This window comes from Aythya fuligula, chromosome 7, assembly GCF_009819795.1.
Source record: "Aythya fuligula isolate bAytFul2 chromosome 7, bAytFul2.pri, whole genome shotgun sequence".
NCBI lineage: Eukaryota > Metazoa > Chordata > Aves > Anseriformes > Anatidae > Aythya > Aythya fuligula.
The window spans coordinates 5490758-5508468 of NC_045565.1; the positions used below are offsets into that span (position 1 = coordinate 5490758).

The 17711-nt window shown below is 55.1% G+C and overlaps 2 protein-coding genes across 2 annotated transcripts; both read left to right on the forward strand.

Moving 5' to 3' along the window:
- The first annotated feature begins 1437 nt into the window (after positions 1 to 1437).
- Positions 1438 to 10648, forward strand: LOC116491262 (microsomal triglyceride transfer protein-like). Its single transcript, XM_032191121.1, has 18 exons — positions 1438 to 1504; positions 2815 to 2996; positions 3111 to 3254; positions 3655 to 3762; positions 3913 to 4029; positions 4670 to 4809; positions 4897 to 5047; positions 5524 to 5678; positions 6143 to 6308; positions 6748 to 6855; positions 6975 to 7187; positions 7275 to 7489; positions 7958 to 8055; positions 8743 to 8864; positions 9112 to 9339; positions 9543 to 9667; positions 9912 to 10082; positions 10498 to 10648. The coding sequence occupies exons 1-18, from the start codon at positions 1438 to 1440 to the stop codon at positions 10646 to 10648; spliced, it is 2661 nt and encodes an 886-aa protein (XP_032047012.1).
- Positions 10649 to 15109: 4461 nt separating this feature from the next.
- LOC116491263 (steroidogenic acute regulatory protein, mitochondrial-like) lies at positions 15110 to 17162 on the forward strand. Its single transcript, XM_032191122.1, has 7 exons — positions 15110 to 15173; positions 15643 to 15765; positions 16153 to 16298; positions 16388 to 16546; positions 16626 to 16801; positions 16890 to 16983; positions 17061 to 17162. The coding sequence occupies exons 1-7, from the start codon at positions 15110 to 15112 to the stop codon at positions 17160 to 17162; spliced, it is 864 nt and encodes a 287-aa protein (XP_032047013.1).
- The last annotated feature ends 549 nt before the right edge of the window (positions 17163 to 17711 follow it).

The window sequence follows — 17711 nt, forward strand, 5'->3', positions numbered from 1 at the left end:
CACCTTGGCAGACGAGGTGCCTGCGTGCCCCTCTGCCCTGCCACTTGTCCCCCGTGCAGCTCAGGGCACGATGACCCGGTTGTCCTGACCGCCTGTGCCCCGTTCTGCTGCCAACAGGTCATGGAGCTGCTGCGCCAGGACCTGCAGCACCGGGACCTGCAGCAGGGCTCAACAGTGGTGAGCCCCCTGAGGCTGGCCGTGGGGTGAGGACGACCTGGAACACAAGTGCTGGAGACCAGGACAGGGGGCTTGGTGCCCTGTTTCTGTCCGTAACACTGCCAGCAGATAATTTCCAAGAGAACTCGGAGTGAGAGCAAAACAACGTTTCATTTAAAATACGCCGGCCAATATTTTCGGGTGCTGAATTTCACCTGGTGTAAAGCAACCTCTCTCTTCAAGTAGACCATAAGTGCTCAGTGCTTCACGAGCTGGTTGTTTTCCTACTTATTTTCGCCCCACATTTGGCACAGCCCTCTCGGCTCTAAGTTTCAGGCTGACCTCCAGCTGCCGTGGCAAGCAGGCAGGTATCCATGAGCGCAGTGATTTAACTGCTTAAGAGAGGATTTGCACTGGGAGGTTGTACCCAGAAATGGGAGGTTATGTTTCTCTTGGGGGGTACATGAGGGGCTGGAGGAGCACCCAACATTTCAGCAGCACTGGGTTTAGGTCTATAGATTTGCAGAGTTTCCTAAGGCATCTTTCCAAGAGCGTGATGTCCCCAGACGGGTCTGGGGCAAAAATTCAGCAATTTGGGGGCTGTACAAAAGTTGGCTGATTCTGAATTGAGTGGGAAGCAAGCTGCCCATTCACTCTGCATCCTGACAAACCCAGCTTTGGCCCTTTGCAACCATGGGCTTTAGGAGCCACTTAAATGGCGCAACCCAAAAGCTCAGACATGCAAAAATATGCACGGCTGGTGGGGCACAGCCAGCAAAGCATCTTCCCAAACCCCTTCCCGTGCTGGTTTTTGTCCTGGCCCCTCCAGCCTGGCCCTTTAAGTAACTTGAGCCTGCAAAGCCCAGTCCCTAACTTCAATGGAGAGGGAAAATGCTGCTTTCCCCCCCCAAACCTCTGGGTCTTTCTTTTAAAGAGCAGCACTTCTGGAGGAGGGAAGGGAAGGTTTGCTAAGGATGGGGCAGCGAGCATCCACCTCCCGCAGCGGGGCGAATTCACCACGCCGCTGCCTTCTCTCCAACCCAAAATGCTTCCTGCAGCTTTCCCCCCACCGCCGCCACTCTTTGGCAAAGCCCAGCTGATTTCCAAACCCTCCGTGGCTGCTGGGGGTTGGTGCAAAGGTTTAATTATTTGCTTTTCCTCGGGAGTGGAGCACCGGGACAGGGAGAAGGTCAGGTCCCGTTGTCAGCGGCTGCAAAGCGCGGCCAGTGGTGCGTGCGGCTCCTCTCCCAGCCCTTCCTTCCCCATCTCCCAGAGCCCACCATGGCTCCACAGGCATTTTGGGGCTCCATCTCCCTGCTTTGCTGCTCCTTCCTGAGCACGGCAAAAGGTAAGAGGCTTTAGGGCCAAGGCTGCCCTGGGAAGTGGGACAGATGCTCATCCCGGCACACAAAAAACATCCCGGGGCTCACTGCTCTGCACAGAGCCCTGCAAAAGCCCCTAAATGAGGAGGGAAGAGGTACTGCCATGGCAGCTGCCACCGAGCATCTCAGGGGTTTGGGGAATTTGGGGGACCAGGGAGGTCCTCCCAGGGGGCAGGGAACAGCTGGGAGCTGGGGCTTTTCCAACCGCGCACAGCACGCAAATACAGAAACTCTTTGGGCAGGCCCGGGAAGTTAGCTGGATTTCCATCGATTCCTGCTCAAATTGGGAATTTTTCCCTCCCCCGAGGCTGTGCTAACTTTTCAGAGGGATTTTAAAACCCCGTTTGTCATTATAACAGAAGTAGCAAAACCATGAAACATTTCAGGCGCTCAGCAAGCGCATCAGATTTGCAGGAGAAATTTAAGTGGCTTTAGAAAAAGAGATTAGACCGAATGTCTGTCGTGGCAAAGGCACCCCTGCCCCAAATTGTATGTGTAGAGGAACAAGAGAAGCAACTCCAAGCAATTCTGAACAAGTCAGATTAAAGCAAAGCAGAGTTTGGATCCAAAGCTGCCCCTAGCCAGCTTCATTTTGCCCTACCTTGCAGTAGGTCAGTGATAAAATTAAGAGTTGGAGATTTTGATACAACTGCTAATCTACTCAGGAGGGGAAAAAGGGAAAATGTAGGAGATGAAGAGTACAGTCTCTCTGCTCTCCTAGCAAAAAAAAAGTTACCAGTGTTGTCCCCAAGTTAATGCACTCTGTATTAATTAATGCAGTGTGCTGGAAAAAAAAAAAAATAAGAAAAAAAAAAATTCAAAATATCTCTCCTATCTGTGGGCACACTCAGAAAAATTTGCTTCGGGATTAAAGAGTTTGCATGGGATTTTCCAAAAGTGCTGAAGTCCCCAAGCAGGGCCCCTGCTCTGGCTGTGATTTCCAAGGCAAGAGTGGAAATGCAACCAGGAATATCCAAATATTGGATTTATCTAAATTGGATATATCCATGTTGGATATTTGGATACTCCTGGAATATCCAAATTTCCCTTAACCCACAAATATTATAGAAATAGTAAAAGTAGGAAGGGGGAGTGCAGGTGTAGCGGGGTGTGCCACAAACAGCTGTCCGTGTAGAGAGGAAATTTGGGATTTGTACTACGGGACACGGGCTTCAAAGAGCACCCAGTGCAGTTCACAACCATCCCCGGCCCTCTGGCACATGGGGAGCGGAGGGAGCGATGACCACGACCCCTCAATGTTTGTGCCTGTCCCCAGGGGACCCGCAGGCGCTCTCCTTCCCAGCCGGCAGGCAGTACCAGTACCGCTACGCCCTGGCCATGAGGCTGGACCCCCTGGCTGTGCTGTCCTCCGGGGGAAGCTGGCTGCAGGCGGAGGTGCTGCTCGGGGTGCGCCAGCTCTGGAGGGACCCCGGCGGGGAGGAGCTGCTTCGGGTGCAGGTACGTCTCCTGCAAGGTGTGCTGCTGCTTTTTCTTCACCCCTTTCCCTTGCCAGCATCCCCACGAGTTGCACGGCAGCTTTCCAGAAGACACCGTTGCTCTCTTCTGTCGTAGATCCAGGAGCTGAAAGCCCGACAGCAGCCAGAAGAGGCGAAGGGGCAGGCTGGTGCTGGAGGTCCCCCTGCCGAGATCGCGCTAAGCCCAGAGGCACAGGCAGAGCTTCAGCAGCCGATTTTCATCTCCTGGAGCAGCGGCAAGGTCAGCTGGAAGCCTCTTGCAGGGATCCAAAGCTTTCCTGGCTACGAAGCTCATACGAGCACCTGCCCTGGCTCTGCTTTCACATCAGAGCACGAGGAGGAGAGCAGTGGCATGTACAGAAGCACACGGTCTACTGCAGTGCAGCATCACCCTGGGTTTATCCCCATCCTCCAGAAGGGTTTTATCTGGGTTTTGGTCCCAACGGTGGGATATGAACTCCTTTCTGACCTTCTCCTCCTTAGAGGATTTTAATTTTTTTAAAGATTAAAACTCCACAACACCAGCTGAGAGATGTGATAGTGAAACCTTCGGGGAATTGCTTAGGTTGCAGGGGAGATGCCTTTCTCTGGAGGCCCTGAGAGCCATCCCCACAGCCTGACAGCACATCTTACCCTGCCAGGTCAAAGCCCTCTATGGGGACGAAGCAGAAGGCGCCCTGATCTCCAACCTGAAGCGAGGCATCGCCAGTCTGCTCCAGCTGCAGCCCCACACTGGCACCACTGTCGAGGTAGGGGGCTGTGAACAGCAACTGGGAGATATAAGCCATCTGCAGCTGGTTTTCAGGACCAGGCACATTTACAGAATTATCCTCTTCCCTTGGATGAAGGGAAAAATGTCCACAGGGGTTTCTGCCAAGCGGGGTTTATCTGTGTTTCAGGAGGACGCCTCTGGAAGCTGCCGGGTCACGTACACCGTGTCCAACCACTCCATCACAAAGACAAAAGATCTCCTCAGCTGCACGAAGCCAAAATTGGGATTCACCTCTGTGAACAAGGCAAGTCCATGGCTCTCGTGGCGGTGGTAGAGCTCAGCTTAGGTCAAGCATATTAGGGCTGTCCCCCCAAATCCTCCTGCAGGCGCGCTTTGAATCCAGCAGGCAGCCTTCCGTGCCAGCCTGGGACAAGCTTTCAGCCCCTGGCATGAAGAGGTGAAACTCTGTAGGCCTTCATGCAGTTATTTCTGCCCCAATTACAATATATATAAAAATAATTTTATTAAATTCAATGTAGAAATGAACATGGCCACGGAGATCCCCCATGGGCTTTGCAGGAGTCTTGTCACCTGGCAGCCAAACGCAGAGTGTTCACATCAAGCAAGCTTTCTGGCTGTTATGGCAAACTCACCCCCAAAAATAAGTTCTGCCAGCACATTTTTAGGAAACGGAGTTTTATCCAGAGCAGGAGGCGATGTCTGCGAGGAGAAACCAGGAGTGGGTAGGCTTCCAGTTCGCCATCCCCAGGTGTGTCCCACTCCAGGCAGGAGCATCCCAAGGCAGGGCGACGCCACCCTGTAATAAAAGAGAAGGCCCACACGGTGTCACCAGTCCTCCTCCACACACCACGATCCTCACCAGGGGCTGCCTTCTCCCGCCCCCGGGAAGAGATGGGGCCCTTCTGGATCTTCCTTTTTTCCAGATTTTTGGAGTCCAGTGGCAGCCCACCAGCACAAGCCAGTACGTGGTGAAAGACGGCGTGCTCCAGTCAGTGCTGGCGGAGGAAAGCCACATGGTGGCTCTAGCCCTGAGGTCCACCACCGGCATCAAAATCAGCTCAAGGTGAGCAATGTCCCTGTCCCCCTGCCTGGACGGGGTGGCTCAGCGTGAGACCAACGCACCCACCAGGGGCTGCTTCTCCCCTAACAGGCAGCAGCTCGAGCTGGTGTCCTCATCTCCTGCCCCAGAAGAAGAGGCCAGAAGGAGCCTGGAGGACGCGCTGGCTGGCACGGATGGCCAGCACCAGCCCCTGGGCATGGCCAGCCTGCCCTTCAGGAGGAGCTGCACCCACTGCCCCTCGGTCGGTGACATGGCATGGCCCCAAAATTCTCCACGTGCCTGGGGTGGATGGGAGGAGGTGGAAGGATTTGGGGTTAAACCGCAGAGAGGGTGCACAACTGGCACATTCAGCCGGGGTAAGCACACCCTGGGGGTGAGGTCAGGACGTGCTTCCACCACTGGTCAGGCTGGAAAGGACAAATTTCTGCCTCCTCAATTCCCCCAGGCATTTCACTTGGTAATTCTGGAGCCACGGTGACTGGCAGGCACTGGTGATGCCTTCAGTCTCTCAAATTGAGGATTTGGGGCACAAGCCCTCAGCAGTGCAGGTGGGACCATGCAGTAGGTCATCCCTCTGGCTCATCCCTCTGGCTGCATGGCCTAAATTCAGCATCCCAAGGGGCCACTTCCACTCCTAAACATTACCTGAGTTTAAATATTATCCCTTGACTCAGGATCTGAGAGAAAGAGGCGACATTCCCCCAAATGTCCTTTCAGCTGGTAGCCTACCTGAAGACCTTTGACGGCCAGAGAGCCAAGAGGGACGTCTCGCAGGCAGCAGCGTGGCAGTTCCAGAGGTTCCTCCAGATGCTGCGTGGTGCCAAGAGGAGAGATGTGCTGCAGCTGCTGAAGAGGGCTCCCGAGGAGATGCTGTGAGGCTTGGGGTCGCTATCTCACCAAAAGGGGATTTCCGTGCCAATAAATGGCACATAGGGCCATGGCACGCAGGGACACTTCTGTGCTGCTCCGTAGCTACACCCAGCCCAGGCAGCGGCGCAGTAGCTTTCCCACCGTGACCTGACAAGTCCAAAATTGCTCTGGTTTCCCTGAATTCCCACACAGTACAACCACCACATAGCCTTTTTTTTTTTTTTTTTTTTTTTGACTAAGCTGGCATTGGAGCAGAACAAATGCTCCATTTACACAATGTCCACCCGCAGCCATAGCATCCATCCTGGTCAGTGCAAGCCCTAAAAATGGGGAAGTTCAGAGCAAGAGCCAACATTTTGAGTCTTTTCCCACAAGAACTGAAGCTCCAATGAGTCCTAAAGCACAGAGAGGGGGATGAGCGTCTTCTCCAGCACCACCAGTGATGACCTCCCTCCCCTCCCTCCAGCCCCTTCGTTGTGGAGGCAGCGGTGGCCGCGCAGTCGGTGGCATCCTTGGCGGCTCTCTCGGATTTCCTTGACTTCAGCAAGGAGCCCAAGTCCCTGCTGGAGACATTTCTCTACGCAGCAGCTTTCTCCCCCAGGCCTTCAAAAGAGCTCCTCCGCTTGGTGCTGGTGAGTGGGGACATTCCACTCCTTCCAGAGGGGTTCACATCCAGGGTGGGGCCTCACCTGCTTTCAGCCAGGAGGGAGCTGCAAAAAAATATTTATCTGTAGATGCACAGATATATTCTATAGACATAAAAGTCTGTAATAGACCTTGCTACCCGTGTGATTATTTAATGTGCTTTTAATGGGACACTGGCGATAGGAGTAGATGTTCCTTGGGGAGAAGCATCCAGCAGAAGGAGCTTTACATCAGTGCATTACCAATAACAAAAGCTGAACTAAAAGCCACTGTGAAAAACCAGCATTTTATCCAACTAAACCACGCATCGCCTCCTCAAAAGCAGGCAGCTTCTCCTTACTGTTTAGATAAATGCTCTGAGATAACAGCTAAAACACACTCCTCCTTTCTCTTTTTCCCTTTTTTCTCCTGTTTCCTGACACCCAGGACAAGCTGGATGGGAAGCAGCTGGCCCCCGAGGTGCGGGAGACGGGGGTGATTGCCCTGGGCTCCCTGGTGGGCAAACTGTGCCAGCAGCAGCTGCGTGGGCTGCAGGTGGGTCCCTGCTATACCCCATCTTCCCCAGAGCCCAAAACCCCCCAGGGCTTCCCAAAACACCCCCCGGCCCTCTCCTCATCCTCCTCCGCTTCTGCTCCCTCACCAAACCCGACCAGGAGGTGGAGCGTGGCGTTGAAGCCATCCTCGCAGGGCTGAGGGGTGCCAAGGAGGAGCCCGAGGTGGTGATCCACCTGCTGGCCCTGGGGAACGCGGCGCTGCCCGAGACCATCCCCATCCTCCTGGAGCACGCAGAGGAAGGTCCCGCTGCCATCTCAGCCGCGGCCATCTCTGCCCTGAGGAGATTCCCTGCTCGGCACATCTCCAGCGAGGTATGAGATGAAGCCACCAAAGCTCTGTGCTTCGTTCTCATGGGGGTCCCCACCACTCTTGGAACCTCTCAAACTGCCCTCTCCCAGGTGAAGAGGGCAATGAGGAGGATTTTCCACGAGAAGAGGAAGAGCTACGAGAAAACGTGCCGCCTGGCTGCTGCAGAAATCCTCCTGGACAGCCAGCCCTTGCCCATGGATGTCATCAACATCCTGCTGGCCACGGGGGAGATGGAAACAGAAATGGCGACATTCCTGCTGCGCAAGGTCCAGAGCAGCCTGCGTGCTCCCCACCACCCCGCGAGGTGGGTTTGGAGCAGGAAGCCGCCTTTTTCCCCTTAGATTTACACTGCTTTTTTTCCTCCTCACTGCTCCAGCTTTTAATCCCTTAAAGCTGGGTCCCCAAAGCGGCCACAGGACCCAGGCTTGTGGCTGCAGCAGAGTCCTTGGAGGGCAGGGCTCCGGCTCGCAGGGCAGCGCACGGTTTGTAACCGCGTTAATCTCCCTATCGGCACGGAACAAGCCAAGAACTAACAGTTTCCAGAGCTAAGCAGAAGCTGCACAAAAATATTCAGATGGTTTATCCTAATAAACCAGAGGAGAGGCAAATTCCAGGGCAGCCCCAGTCTGCCCATTTCCCTCTTTGCTCACGCTCATCAACAACTGAAACAGCTCTGAAATTCATAGTTCCTTTTCTTTGCCCAGCCCTCCCTCATTTCCACTCGTTTTCCTTCCTTCCTGGTCCTTACACGTGGTTTCCCTCTTGCTTCCAGGAAGATAATGAAGGACATCATGGGAGACCCCCGGATAAACAACTACCACCACTTCTCGAAAGCTGGCGTCTCCTCCTCCTTCTTGGGACCTCTGACAGGTGACACCACGGAGGACACCAGTCCCTCGCTCCCCTCTAAAGGCTGACGGAGGGGCTGGTGGGGAAAGGCAGGTTGCAGCAGAAGCCTCAGCTTTAGGGAAATGCCCCCAAAATCTCAGGCTGGGGCTTCCGAGCACGTCTCCCAGCACTGTCTGATGCTGGCTGCTTGCCACCACCTGAGATGGGTTTGCCCTCCTCTGAGGTCCCTGTGACCACCCTGCTTTCCACAGCAGCAGGTGGGCTGGGCCCCATCACATATTTTTCCCAAATCCTGCTCATTTGACAGAGGATCTTCAGCTGGAGACAAAGCCAGGAGTAGGCTGTAGGTGGGAGTTTGTGCTCTTCCTGATAAGTCAAGATACTTAGCCCCGTTCCTCGGTTCTTTTGGTATTTTTAATAAGGTCTTCAAAGAGGAGAATCCTTGTACCGAGACAAAAATCGCCAAACTTCAAAGAGGCTACAGCAATCAGTGCCTGCTAAATATCTGCTTACATCTTCTCCCCTCAGCCCTCATTTCTGTCCCCCCTCGAGTTATCTCAGCCTAGCCTTGTAGGGGGCAAAATAGCCAACACCTGCAGCAAACCACTGCCCTGCTATTTCAAGAATGGAAGGAGAAGGCGCAGAGAAACTTTCCCCCTCTGAATAATTTAGCTTCACCAGGTGTTCATGGGCAGCTCTGTCTTTCAGCCACCGAGGACTTGCTCTCCACTTTTGGGCTGGATCTGCTGTTTTTGGAGGGCGGGTTCCTGAGAAAGAGCGTCTCCGACTTCTCACTGCTCAGCCACGACAGGCGGCTCCGTGCGGCTCAGGTGAGAGGGCAGCAGTGGGGTTTGGCTTTTCCTCCCCACCCAGGGCACCCCGTAGCAGAAATCCCAGAGGGCGTGCAGCTTGTTTATTCACCCCCTTGCTGTAAAAGTCACCGAAGGGAAGCCCTGCTCTGGAGAAGGGAGCCTACCCCAAAGGAGAAGGGTTGGACAGATGTAGCATCATGTTGGCCAAAAATGAGTCTCCAGCTGTGCTCCATGCAGCTGACGCGTCCCCATTTCTGTGTTTTAGGTCACTATCGAAGCCCAAGGGATGGAATCCATGCTGGGAGAGAGCGTCCTGGAAGGGGAAGAGGAGACAGAGCTGATGGCCGGGATGTCCGCCATCTTCTTCGACGTTCAGCTGCGGCCGATCGTCTTCTTCCAGGGGTACGCAGACTTAATGGCCAAGGTTCTGCTGAGCAGCGGGGAGCCCACAAGCGTGGTGAAAGGGAACCTCCTGCTGATGGACCATCACCAGGTACTGGGTGGGGGTGACCCGCCTCGGTCCCCGTTGGCCACCAGACAGGCCCATGATGCGCCGTGCGAGTCCCACACTTAAAATCCACCAGGTCATGCTCGTTCACTGCGGGTACACACGCAGGGCCGAGGTGGCACTGAGGCAGGTCTTTGGGCCAGGAGCTGGGCCTGGGCACAGCGAGCACTCCCCTCTCCTTCCCCCAGGTCATTCCCCTGCAGTCTGGCCTCCAGGTGGTGGTCAAAGTCCTGGGCGGGCTCGGCCTCGACATTTCGGCCAATGTAGATGTGAACATTTGGGAGCAGGAGCTGAGGACCAACATCAAGACCAGGTCAGCGGGTGGGGAGCCGCTTGGCTGGGGGGGATACGGGATCCCCGGGGGGCTCAGCACCCAAAGCAAGGGCTGCCCCACCTCGGGCTGCCTCCTGCTGGGTCCAGCCATGCCTCGGATAAGGGGTGGTGGACACACAGGGTCTTCAATTCCATGGCTGGATTTACAACGGAGGAGTTTGAGGAGCTGTCCAGTGCCCAGGGTCTTTGCTTGGTGACCAGATTTGCGTGCTCCCCTCCTGCAGGGGAAGCCTTGCCATCGATTTCCAGGCGGAACTTGATGCCCCTTTCCTCCAAACCACCGTGAGAAGCCAGACGGAGGCAGAGTCCTCCATCCACTTCGACACCTTCCTGAGGTTCTCCAGCAGCCCGGTGCTCATGTGCCTGCAGCTGAGAGAGGAGCAGGTCCCATACAGGTAAGCTCCACGGAGCAGCAACACTGGCAGAGCTCCTCACCAAGGACAAGCCGTCCCCATCCTCAACACCCAGCACAGGAGGTGATAAATCTGCTTTATGCAGGAATTCATAGCCCACTGCTGCTAAGGATAACCCCCTGAACCCAGGCATTGCAACACTTACTTTATAAACATCATTGTAGGCTTGATAAAGAGGAGGACTTCCTGGGGAGAAGAGGGAATTAATGGGCATACATTTTTTGAGCACAGTGGGTCAGGACTGGCAGGGAAAGGGAAAAGATGTTGCAAGATGCTGGTGAATTGAGTGGATGTGCCATCAGGAGGCATGGAGCCCTGCAGAGGAACACGGTGCTCTGGAAGGATGAGGTCCACCAGCACGGCCTCCTGACCTCCTGCTGTCCCCTTGTTCCAACAGAGAGATCTTCACAGTCTCCAGATCTGCTGGGAACCAGAGCAGCACGGCTCGGAAGGGCAGGCAGGGTGCCGTGCCCAGCCGGGAGCTGGCCTTGCACCGGGACAACTCCAGGGCGTGCAGCCTCCTGCTAGCAGCTGAGAAGGAGGTGTAGGAGAACCAGAGCACTTTGGGACTGGGTTACTGCATCCCCTCCTGCCACGTGCCCCAGTTCTCCACGAGCCCAGCGTGCCCTGCCCGATTCCACCACAGCCACGCTGGGAAATGCTGAAATGGGGGCTTCAGAAGAGACCGAGAGGAACTGCTGCAGGTCATCAAGAGGTATCTCTGGTTTGGGGCCAGGTCTGACCTTCCCACCCTGGACTTTCCTTATCCTGAGTTCTTCTCCTTCATGGCTTGCTTGAAACCGGAGTGGTCCATATAACAAGCCTTGTAAAACTCTGCCTTCTGCAGCAAATAAGTTTCTGATAGCCTAAGAAAGCGTTCTGCAAGCTGATACCCGAAAATGCCACGTTTCCCCCACCCCATTTATTAGGCAGTCAGAAGGGAACACATCTACAGCTGGCCAGCAGCGGATTGCCCACAGAGGGAGTGAATGGCACACACACACCCTTAACGCACAGTTTTGTGATGCTGAGGAGTCCAAGAACACAAAAAAATTCTGGAGGAGGTCCGGGGTTTCTTTTATATATGTACATGTATTAATGCAGCCACATAGACATTCACTCCAGAATAATCCCCAGGGAGAAGCAGCACAGAAAAACAAAACACTGCATAACCTGTTGCCACTTATTGCATCTTCTTTCCAGAGTAATCAGCTGTGTTTGCATTTATTAGCATATGAAGGCACCCAGCTTGGTGCCATCCTGTTATTCCCACAGGGAATTTGCTCTCTGTTGCCAGGGTATGGCCAGTGCCACACCAAGCAGCGAGGGTGAGGCCAGCAGGGAATAACTTGGATTTCACTGGGGTCAGATAACTACTTGGGGCAACAACAAGAGGAAAAAAAAAAAAAAAAAAAAAGGAGCAAGGCAGAGGAACGTGACCCACAGACCTTAAGGAAACCAAAGTAAAGTTAAGGGAGTCTACCCAACAGCAAGAAACCCTCTGTAAAAGCACGGCCCTGCAGTCTCATCCCTCACCTCAAATCAGGGAGAATCATACTGAAGATGGAGATGAAAAACGTGGGACAAGTGGTGGAGAGCCACCAGCTGCTGGGGGAGGTCAGGAGGAGATGGGGGACTGTGGAGCCTGGAATGGCTGCAGGAAAGGAGAGGAGCAAGGGCGTGCCGAGGCATTAAACCATCCTCACAGCTCTGCACATCCCCCTCGTGGTGCTGATCCTCACAGACCTTTTTACCCTTGCATGAGATTTTAATATAGAAAAGAAAATTTGAAAGGTGGTTTGAGATTACGAGGACTCCCAGCCTGGGGCAAAGACACCAGAAGCAAATAAATGGTTACTCCAACAGGGGTGCAATACAGAGCTGGATCTGCAGCCAGCAGTGTCCAGCTGGAGAACCAGATGGTTTCAAACCACGGGTGCAGGCTGTCGAGGTGTTTGGCTAATTCTCCATCCTGGGGTATTTATTAATTTTCACTGGTTCAGTCCATCTCACAGGATGAATGCAGATGAAAAGAGATCAAGAGGGCAAAACCGAAGTCGTCCTTTCTGGATTTGAGGGTCTGTCACACAAAGCTTGGCCAAGTACTACAAAACTGCTGCTTCAGGGAATCATCCCTCAGGGTGCTCATTATTCAGCCAAAATTGGTGAAGCTAAGCCCTGGGGTCACACTTGCACCCCATCCCCTTCCTCCTCCTTACAGAAGCCAGCCAACACCACTGGGCAGGCATTCTGCTTGCACACATGGAGTCCAAACCCATCTATTGAGAGAGAGATGGCTCCTGCCTAGGGCCTCTCATCTGCTTTTTGATCCAAAGTTTACATATTAATGGGGAAGCCTCTGGCCCCTCTTATCAGCCGAACAGCAGCTCCCCTTCCCTGCTACCCGAGGCAGGGGATGGAGATAAGATCGCCGCAGCCCCACGCGCAGAAGGCAGCGTTCCAGCAACAGAGATATGGCAGCTTCCCTTTTCTGCTGATATTTGGGCTATTTTGGTGACAATTTATGAAAATCGCAATTAGCTTCGAGTAAATATTGTTCTTCTGTTTTGCATTCTCCTCCCAAGCTGGATTGTTATCGGGCACGGACGCTGAACACCTCTCCAGCACAAGAGGGAAGCTTGCAAGGAGCAGCAGTGCTTCTTCGTTCCTTCCTGATAAGGAGGGGGCTTTGAAATATTTTTAGCCCTTTTCTGTATTAGAAAACTTGCTTTTTTGGGAATAATAGGGAAATTGGATTGTTAAAATTGAGAACCTGATGTTAATGTAGCAGTCTCCTGCTTTTTGGGGAAGGAAACTGGTCTGCTTCTTCCAGATGGCACTAATCACCAGGGCTTTGGTTATGTACAGAAATAAATGCAGTGGGGTTTTTGTATTTTCTCTTTGACTCTTGACTTTTCTGGACAGAGAGGCAATCCCATAGATGCTCCCAGCTGGAACAACATGGCCAAAGCCACCCCAAATCCATGCTCCCCAGAGACCTGCTGTCTGGGTCCATATTTAGGGTACCCTAGAGATGCGTACCCAAATGCCTCCAGCAGCGCTGCAGGATGGGGACATGAGGGCCACTTCTGCTCCTGAAAACCCCCAGAGCACCTTTAGGGGTGACAGCAGCCCTGCAAGAGGTATTTGATGGGGCAGGAAAGGTTGTCTTACCCTCTCCTTCCTGTTCCTGGGAAGGTATTGGAGGCCATCCAAGACACAGCTTGAAATTTGGGCCTCCCCTGCATCAAGGCTCCGCTGGTTACGGGACGATCTCGCACAGAGCGAACCTCAAGGATGCAGCGAGAAACCACCCCGGGACTTGCCCTCGGGTCTGAACAGGAGGATCTGGGTGACCGTGGGAGGAGGCAGCCCCTATCTCCTTGTTGTGCTCGCCAGCTCGCTGATAGCCGGTGGGTGAGCGAGGAAGGCAGCAGCAGCAAGCCTCCTCTTCCTCCGAGTCCCACTTGACCCTCATCTTCACCCTTTCCCCAGGGAGCAGCCCATAATTTCCCATTTCCCATCTCGTGGTTGGGATTTGGGCATTCCACAGCCGGTGGCACTATCAGCTTGTAGGACACCTCCTGCAGCACTTTTAGCAGCTTCACAAGCGGAGCTGTGGATCAGCAGTGACCTCCAGCGGCTGCAGCCGGTCCCCATGGGGGTGTCCGCCCCAAAAACCTCTCCCCGTGGCCATACAGGGTCTGGGTGCACAGCACCAGCACCCTGCTCCTTCCCTCTACGCCAGCCCATGCCCAGCACATGGCGTACAGCCCCTGGGGACACCGCCCACCAAACGGGGTGATAAAACACTATCTGCCTGTCTACTCCAGCTTTCTGCAGACAAAACTAAGCCAAAAAAGCAGGCACAGAAGCGAGGAGGATGTGTGTGAGAGGACAGAGCACCCCCAGGGCCTGGCTCTCCCCAGGAGGCGTGAGGTGCACATTTAAGGCACTGGGGCAGGTCCCTTAACATCCCCTGTGCTTTCTCTCCTTGCAAAGCAAATAAAAACATTTCCAAGCTGCTAGGCCTCAGCAACTGCACAAACCCCATGGAAAAAATCCAGAAAAAAAAAAAAGCAGCTTGCAACTCACCAGGTCTCCCATACAGCTGGGATCAGGCTACAGCGGGCATCCCAAGCTCAGACCACAAAGCTCAGGAGCACTTTGGGCCACGCACATCACCCATGAATGGCTGCAAGGCACACAACACGCGCACAAGCCCCCAGGAGCATGACGGTGGAGGAAACCATCCTGGAGCACCTTACAAATACACAGGATGGCAGCTGAGGGGCACCATGGTGGGTGGGGGATGCTGATATACCTGCTGCAGCAATCAGGAAGCAAGGGAGAAAGCTGAGGGGCTGCAAGCAGGCACAGCTGTGCAGCCCCAGTGGCTGTGGCATGGGGTTATCCCATGGGAAGCTCCAGGTGGCTCTGTACAAGCAGGGGATGGACCAGGCGACCTCCAGAGGTCCCTTCCAGTCTCATCTGTTCTGTGAGTCCGTGGTTTTGGATAACACGGGGATGTTCCAGAAAGCCCTCCTGGGCGCCCTGCCCAAATATTTTGTCAGCCACAGCCTCGGAGGCTGGAATTGAGCCTTGGAGGCTCAACTAAGTGAGCCATGGTGATGCTGAGAGAAACAGAAACATCCGTCCCTTGGGTACCATGGGTGGAGGAGCCCCTCCATGGCAAATACCACGCAGGGTAATACACCACCGGCTGCCGTTCCCAGCCTGGCTGCGTGCAGCCACCATCCTCAGCGAACCAGCCAGGGCTGGGGACCACAAAATCCGCATCTCAGCCGCGTCCCAGTCGCAATAAGCGCAGCGAGTGCTGGCTCAGCAGGATACACACCCTCTCCCTCCAGCCCCTCCTGTTGCTCGCAGTGTCCTTGAGCACTCCTTCTTCCCAGCTGCTCCCTGGCAGCGCTCCTATCTCCAGGTGCCGCCCTCCAGGCTGCCCATAAAGGCGCGAGGGGACGCCGCGGGGCGCCTGTCCCCGAGCCATGCTGCAGGCCACCGTCAAGCTGTGCTGCGGCATCGCCCACGACCACCTCCGCAGGCTGCCCGGTAAGCACACGGGGAAAACACAGACCTGAGGGGCTGGAAGGAGGTGCTGAGGGGGGTCGGAAGGAGAACCGGGGAGGAGATGCTCAGCAGGTCCAAAAGGAGATGCTCAGGGGGTCACCAGCGACAGGACGAGTTACGGAGGGGAACGACGCGGGTCTTTTTGGCTTATCAGACCACATCTAATGAATAATACTGAAGTATCCTGATTTTAAGGAACCTGCTCGGTTTGGAGCAGTGCAGGACAAGCGTGATCCTCCTGCAGCCTCCCAGATCTGGGCACAGCCAGTGGTGACCTCGGGAGGCATGGGCAGTGCTCAGCAACCACACCGCGGCTTTCCATCGTTTGTGGCCGAGGCAGGAGAGCCAGGAGCCTCCTTTCCTTTACAGCCCCCCAAAAATGCACTTTTTTTTTAATGGTTTGCCTCTTTTTCACGTGCTCAGTGGTGACCGGCACGCGTCTCTCCCCCAGGCCTGAAGCTAACAGCCGTGGCAGCGATACAGAGGGACGTGAGAGGGCTGGTGCTGAGAGGCTCCCACCACCTGCCCCCCGAAATCCCTTCTTATATCCAGAGGCTCGTGGGGAAGGACGCTGGTAAGCAGCCTGCTCAGCCCAGGCACCTGCACACCATGTTTTCCAACCCCTTTCATCGCAGGATGGGCAGTAAAATGCCCTGATTTGCCCCGTTATTATTCGGCGGGACAGAGCTAGTTGGCTTCTCACCTCTGCACTGGTCTCCAGTGGCCAAAAACTGGTGGGAAGTCGTGGCAGACGCTGAGGTTTTGGAAAGGCCAGGGCTTGGTTTGTGTCTGCAGTTCCACCTGCTTACCTAAAGTCCTGAAACGTGGCAAATTCATTGGGCTTGCACTTCTCCAGTGCCCGACCCCCTATCCTGGACACGTGCACCCCCAACAAAGCTGGGGAGGAGGGGCGGGGAGCAGAATTTTTCATATTTTTCTGCATTCACGCTTGCTCCTAAAGCCAGGTGTGCAGAGCCCGGAGGAGACATCAGCACCCGCCGGTTCTCCAGCACAGATCTCTCCTACATCCACCAAGGAGAAAGAGCCCTGCAGCGAGCGCTGAGCATCCTGCAGCACCCCCCGAGCTGGCAGGCAGAGGCCGTGCTGGTAAAGCCCCCGAAACCAACCCCTTTACACGCCACAGAAGCTCGGGGGCGCTTGGGGGAGAAGGTTTGACGCGGTGCTGTGCTCTGCAGGATGCTGGGGCCGCCGTGTCCAGCGCCGTGCTGCCGGGGCTGGGCAGGGTGTTTCGGGTGGAGGCAGTCCTGGCCGCACCGGTGGGCTGGCTGCACCGCGAGCTCTTCGAGGAGCTGGAGCAGATGCCCCGCTGGAACCCCACCCTGAGCCGCGTGGAGGTAGGCAGACACATTTGGCCTTGGTCAACATCCCATGGGGGTGGGAAACGGCCACAGACTGAGCTCTCCGGGCCCGCAGGTGCTGCAGCACCTGGGTGAGGACACGCTGGTGACACACGAGGTGACCAGCGCCAGCCCCGTGGGCCGCAGGGACTTCGTGAGCGTGCGGCACCGCCGGCGGACGCAGGCGGCCGTCTACCTGGTGGGCACCGCCACGTGCCTCGAGCGGCTGCCGGCACAGGAGTGCTGCATCAGGTAAAGCACCGGGGCTGGAAGGAGACCCCGCAGCGTGACCCCAGAGGGACCCTCACCCCCTGAAACTCCCCTTCTTCACCCACCACAGGGCTGAGACACGGCTGAGCTGCATCGCACTGCAACCGCTGGCGGGGGACCCCGGCTGCACCCGCGTCACCTGGCTGCTCAGCGTGGACCTCAAGGCGAGTGGCACCCAAAATTGCCCCCAGCCCGGCACCCCAGCTCCGTCCTGACCCTTTGGGTGCTTTCCTTCCCGCAGGGCTGGATCCCCTCTGCCGTCACCGACCGCGTCCTGCCGCGGTGCCAAGCCGACTTCATCGGGCACCTCCGCCGGCACCTCTCGGCCACCGCACGGCCGTGAGCCCTCCGGGACCCGCAAATCACCCTGGGGGCTCCCCCAGACCAGCACCCCATCTTTATTTATTTGGAACAGCTCCGCGCTGTATTTATACGTGTGTATATATGTACATAGGGATAGGAATTTCCCCTCCTGTGCCACCCGGAGCACGCGCAGCCGGAGCAGGGATCACCGAAAGCGCTGCAAAAAACACGGCGTGGGGGAGCAAAGCTGCACAGCCCCTGCTGGGGGTCACGAAACGTTAGGCAGCCCTTTCAGGGTGCTTGTAGTTTATATGTCCAGCTGGTTTTCTGTCTTATTTATTGGGGAAAAAAAAAAGCTGTTGAAACAGCTAGGTGAAACTGGCTGATAAATAGGAGTTAAATAAAACAAAGAGCTGGTTTTTGACCCCGTGAGACTCATTTCAACCACATGCAGGTCACACGCTCATAAATTATTCCCCCACCTACACCCCAAGTAAATCAACAGAAACAGAGAGTGGTGTGCACTTTTCTCTTCTTTTTTTTTTTTTTTTTAACATTATGTTAGAGTTCAAAAAAAAAAAAAAAAAAA

What these genes read in the sequence shown, in the direction of transcription:
- LOC116491262 (XM_032191121.1), top strand. Translation starts at nt 1,438, where the DNA reads ATGGCTCCACAGGCATTTTGGGGCTCCATCTCCCTGCTTTGCTGCTCC. An exon ending in AGCAGCTGCGTGGGCTGCAG is followed by an intron (nt 6,856 to 6,974) that starts GTGGGTCCCTGC and finishes AAACCCGACCAG; the next exon opens with GAGGTGGAGCGTGGCGTTGA. An exon ending in GAGGAGCAGGTCCCATACAG is followed by an intron (nt 10,083 to 10,497) that starts GTAAGCTCCACG and finishes TTGTTCCAACAG; the next exon opens with AGAGATCTTCACAGTCTCCA.
- LOC116491263 (XM_032191122.1), top strand. Translation starts at nt 15,110, where the DNA reads ATGCTGCAGGCCACCGTCAAGCTGTGCTGCGGCATCGCCCACGACCAC. An exon ending in GCTCGTGGGGAAGGACGCTG is followed by an intron (nt 15,766 to 16,152) that starts GTAAGCAGCCTG and finishes TTGCTCCTAAAG; the next exon opens with CCAGGTGTGCAGAGCCCGGA. An exon ending in GGCAGGCAGAGGCCGTGCTG is followed by an intron (nt 16,299 to 16,387) that starts GTAAAGCCCCCG and finishes TGTGCTCTGCAG; the next exon opens with GATGCTGGGGCCGCCGTGTC.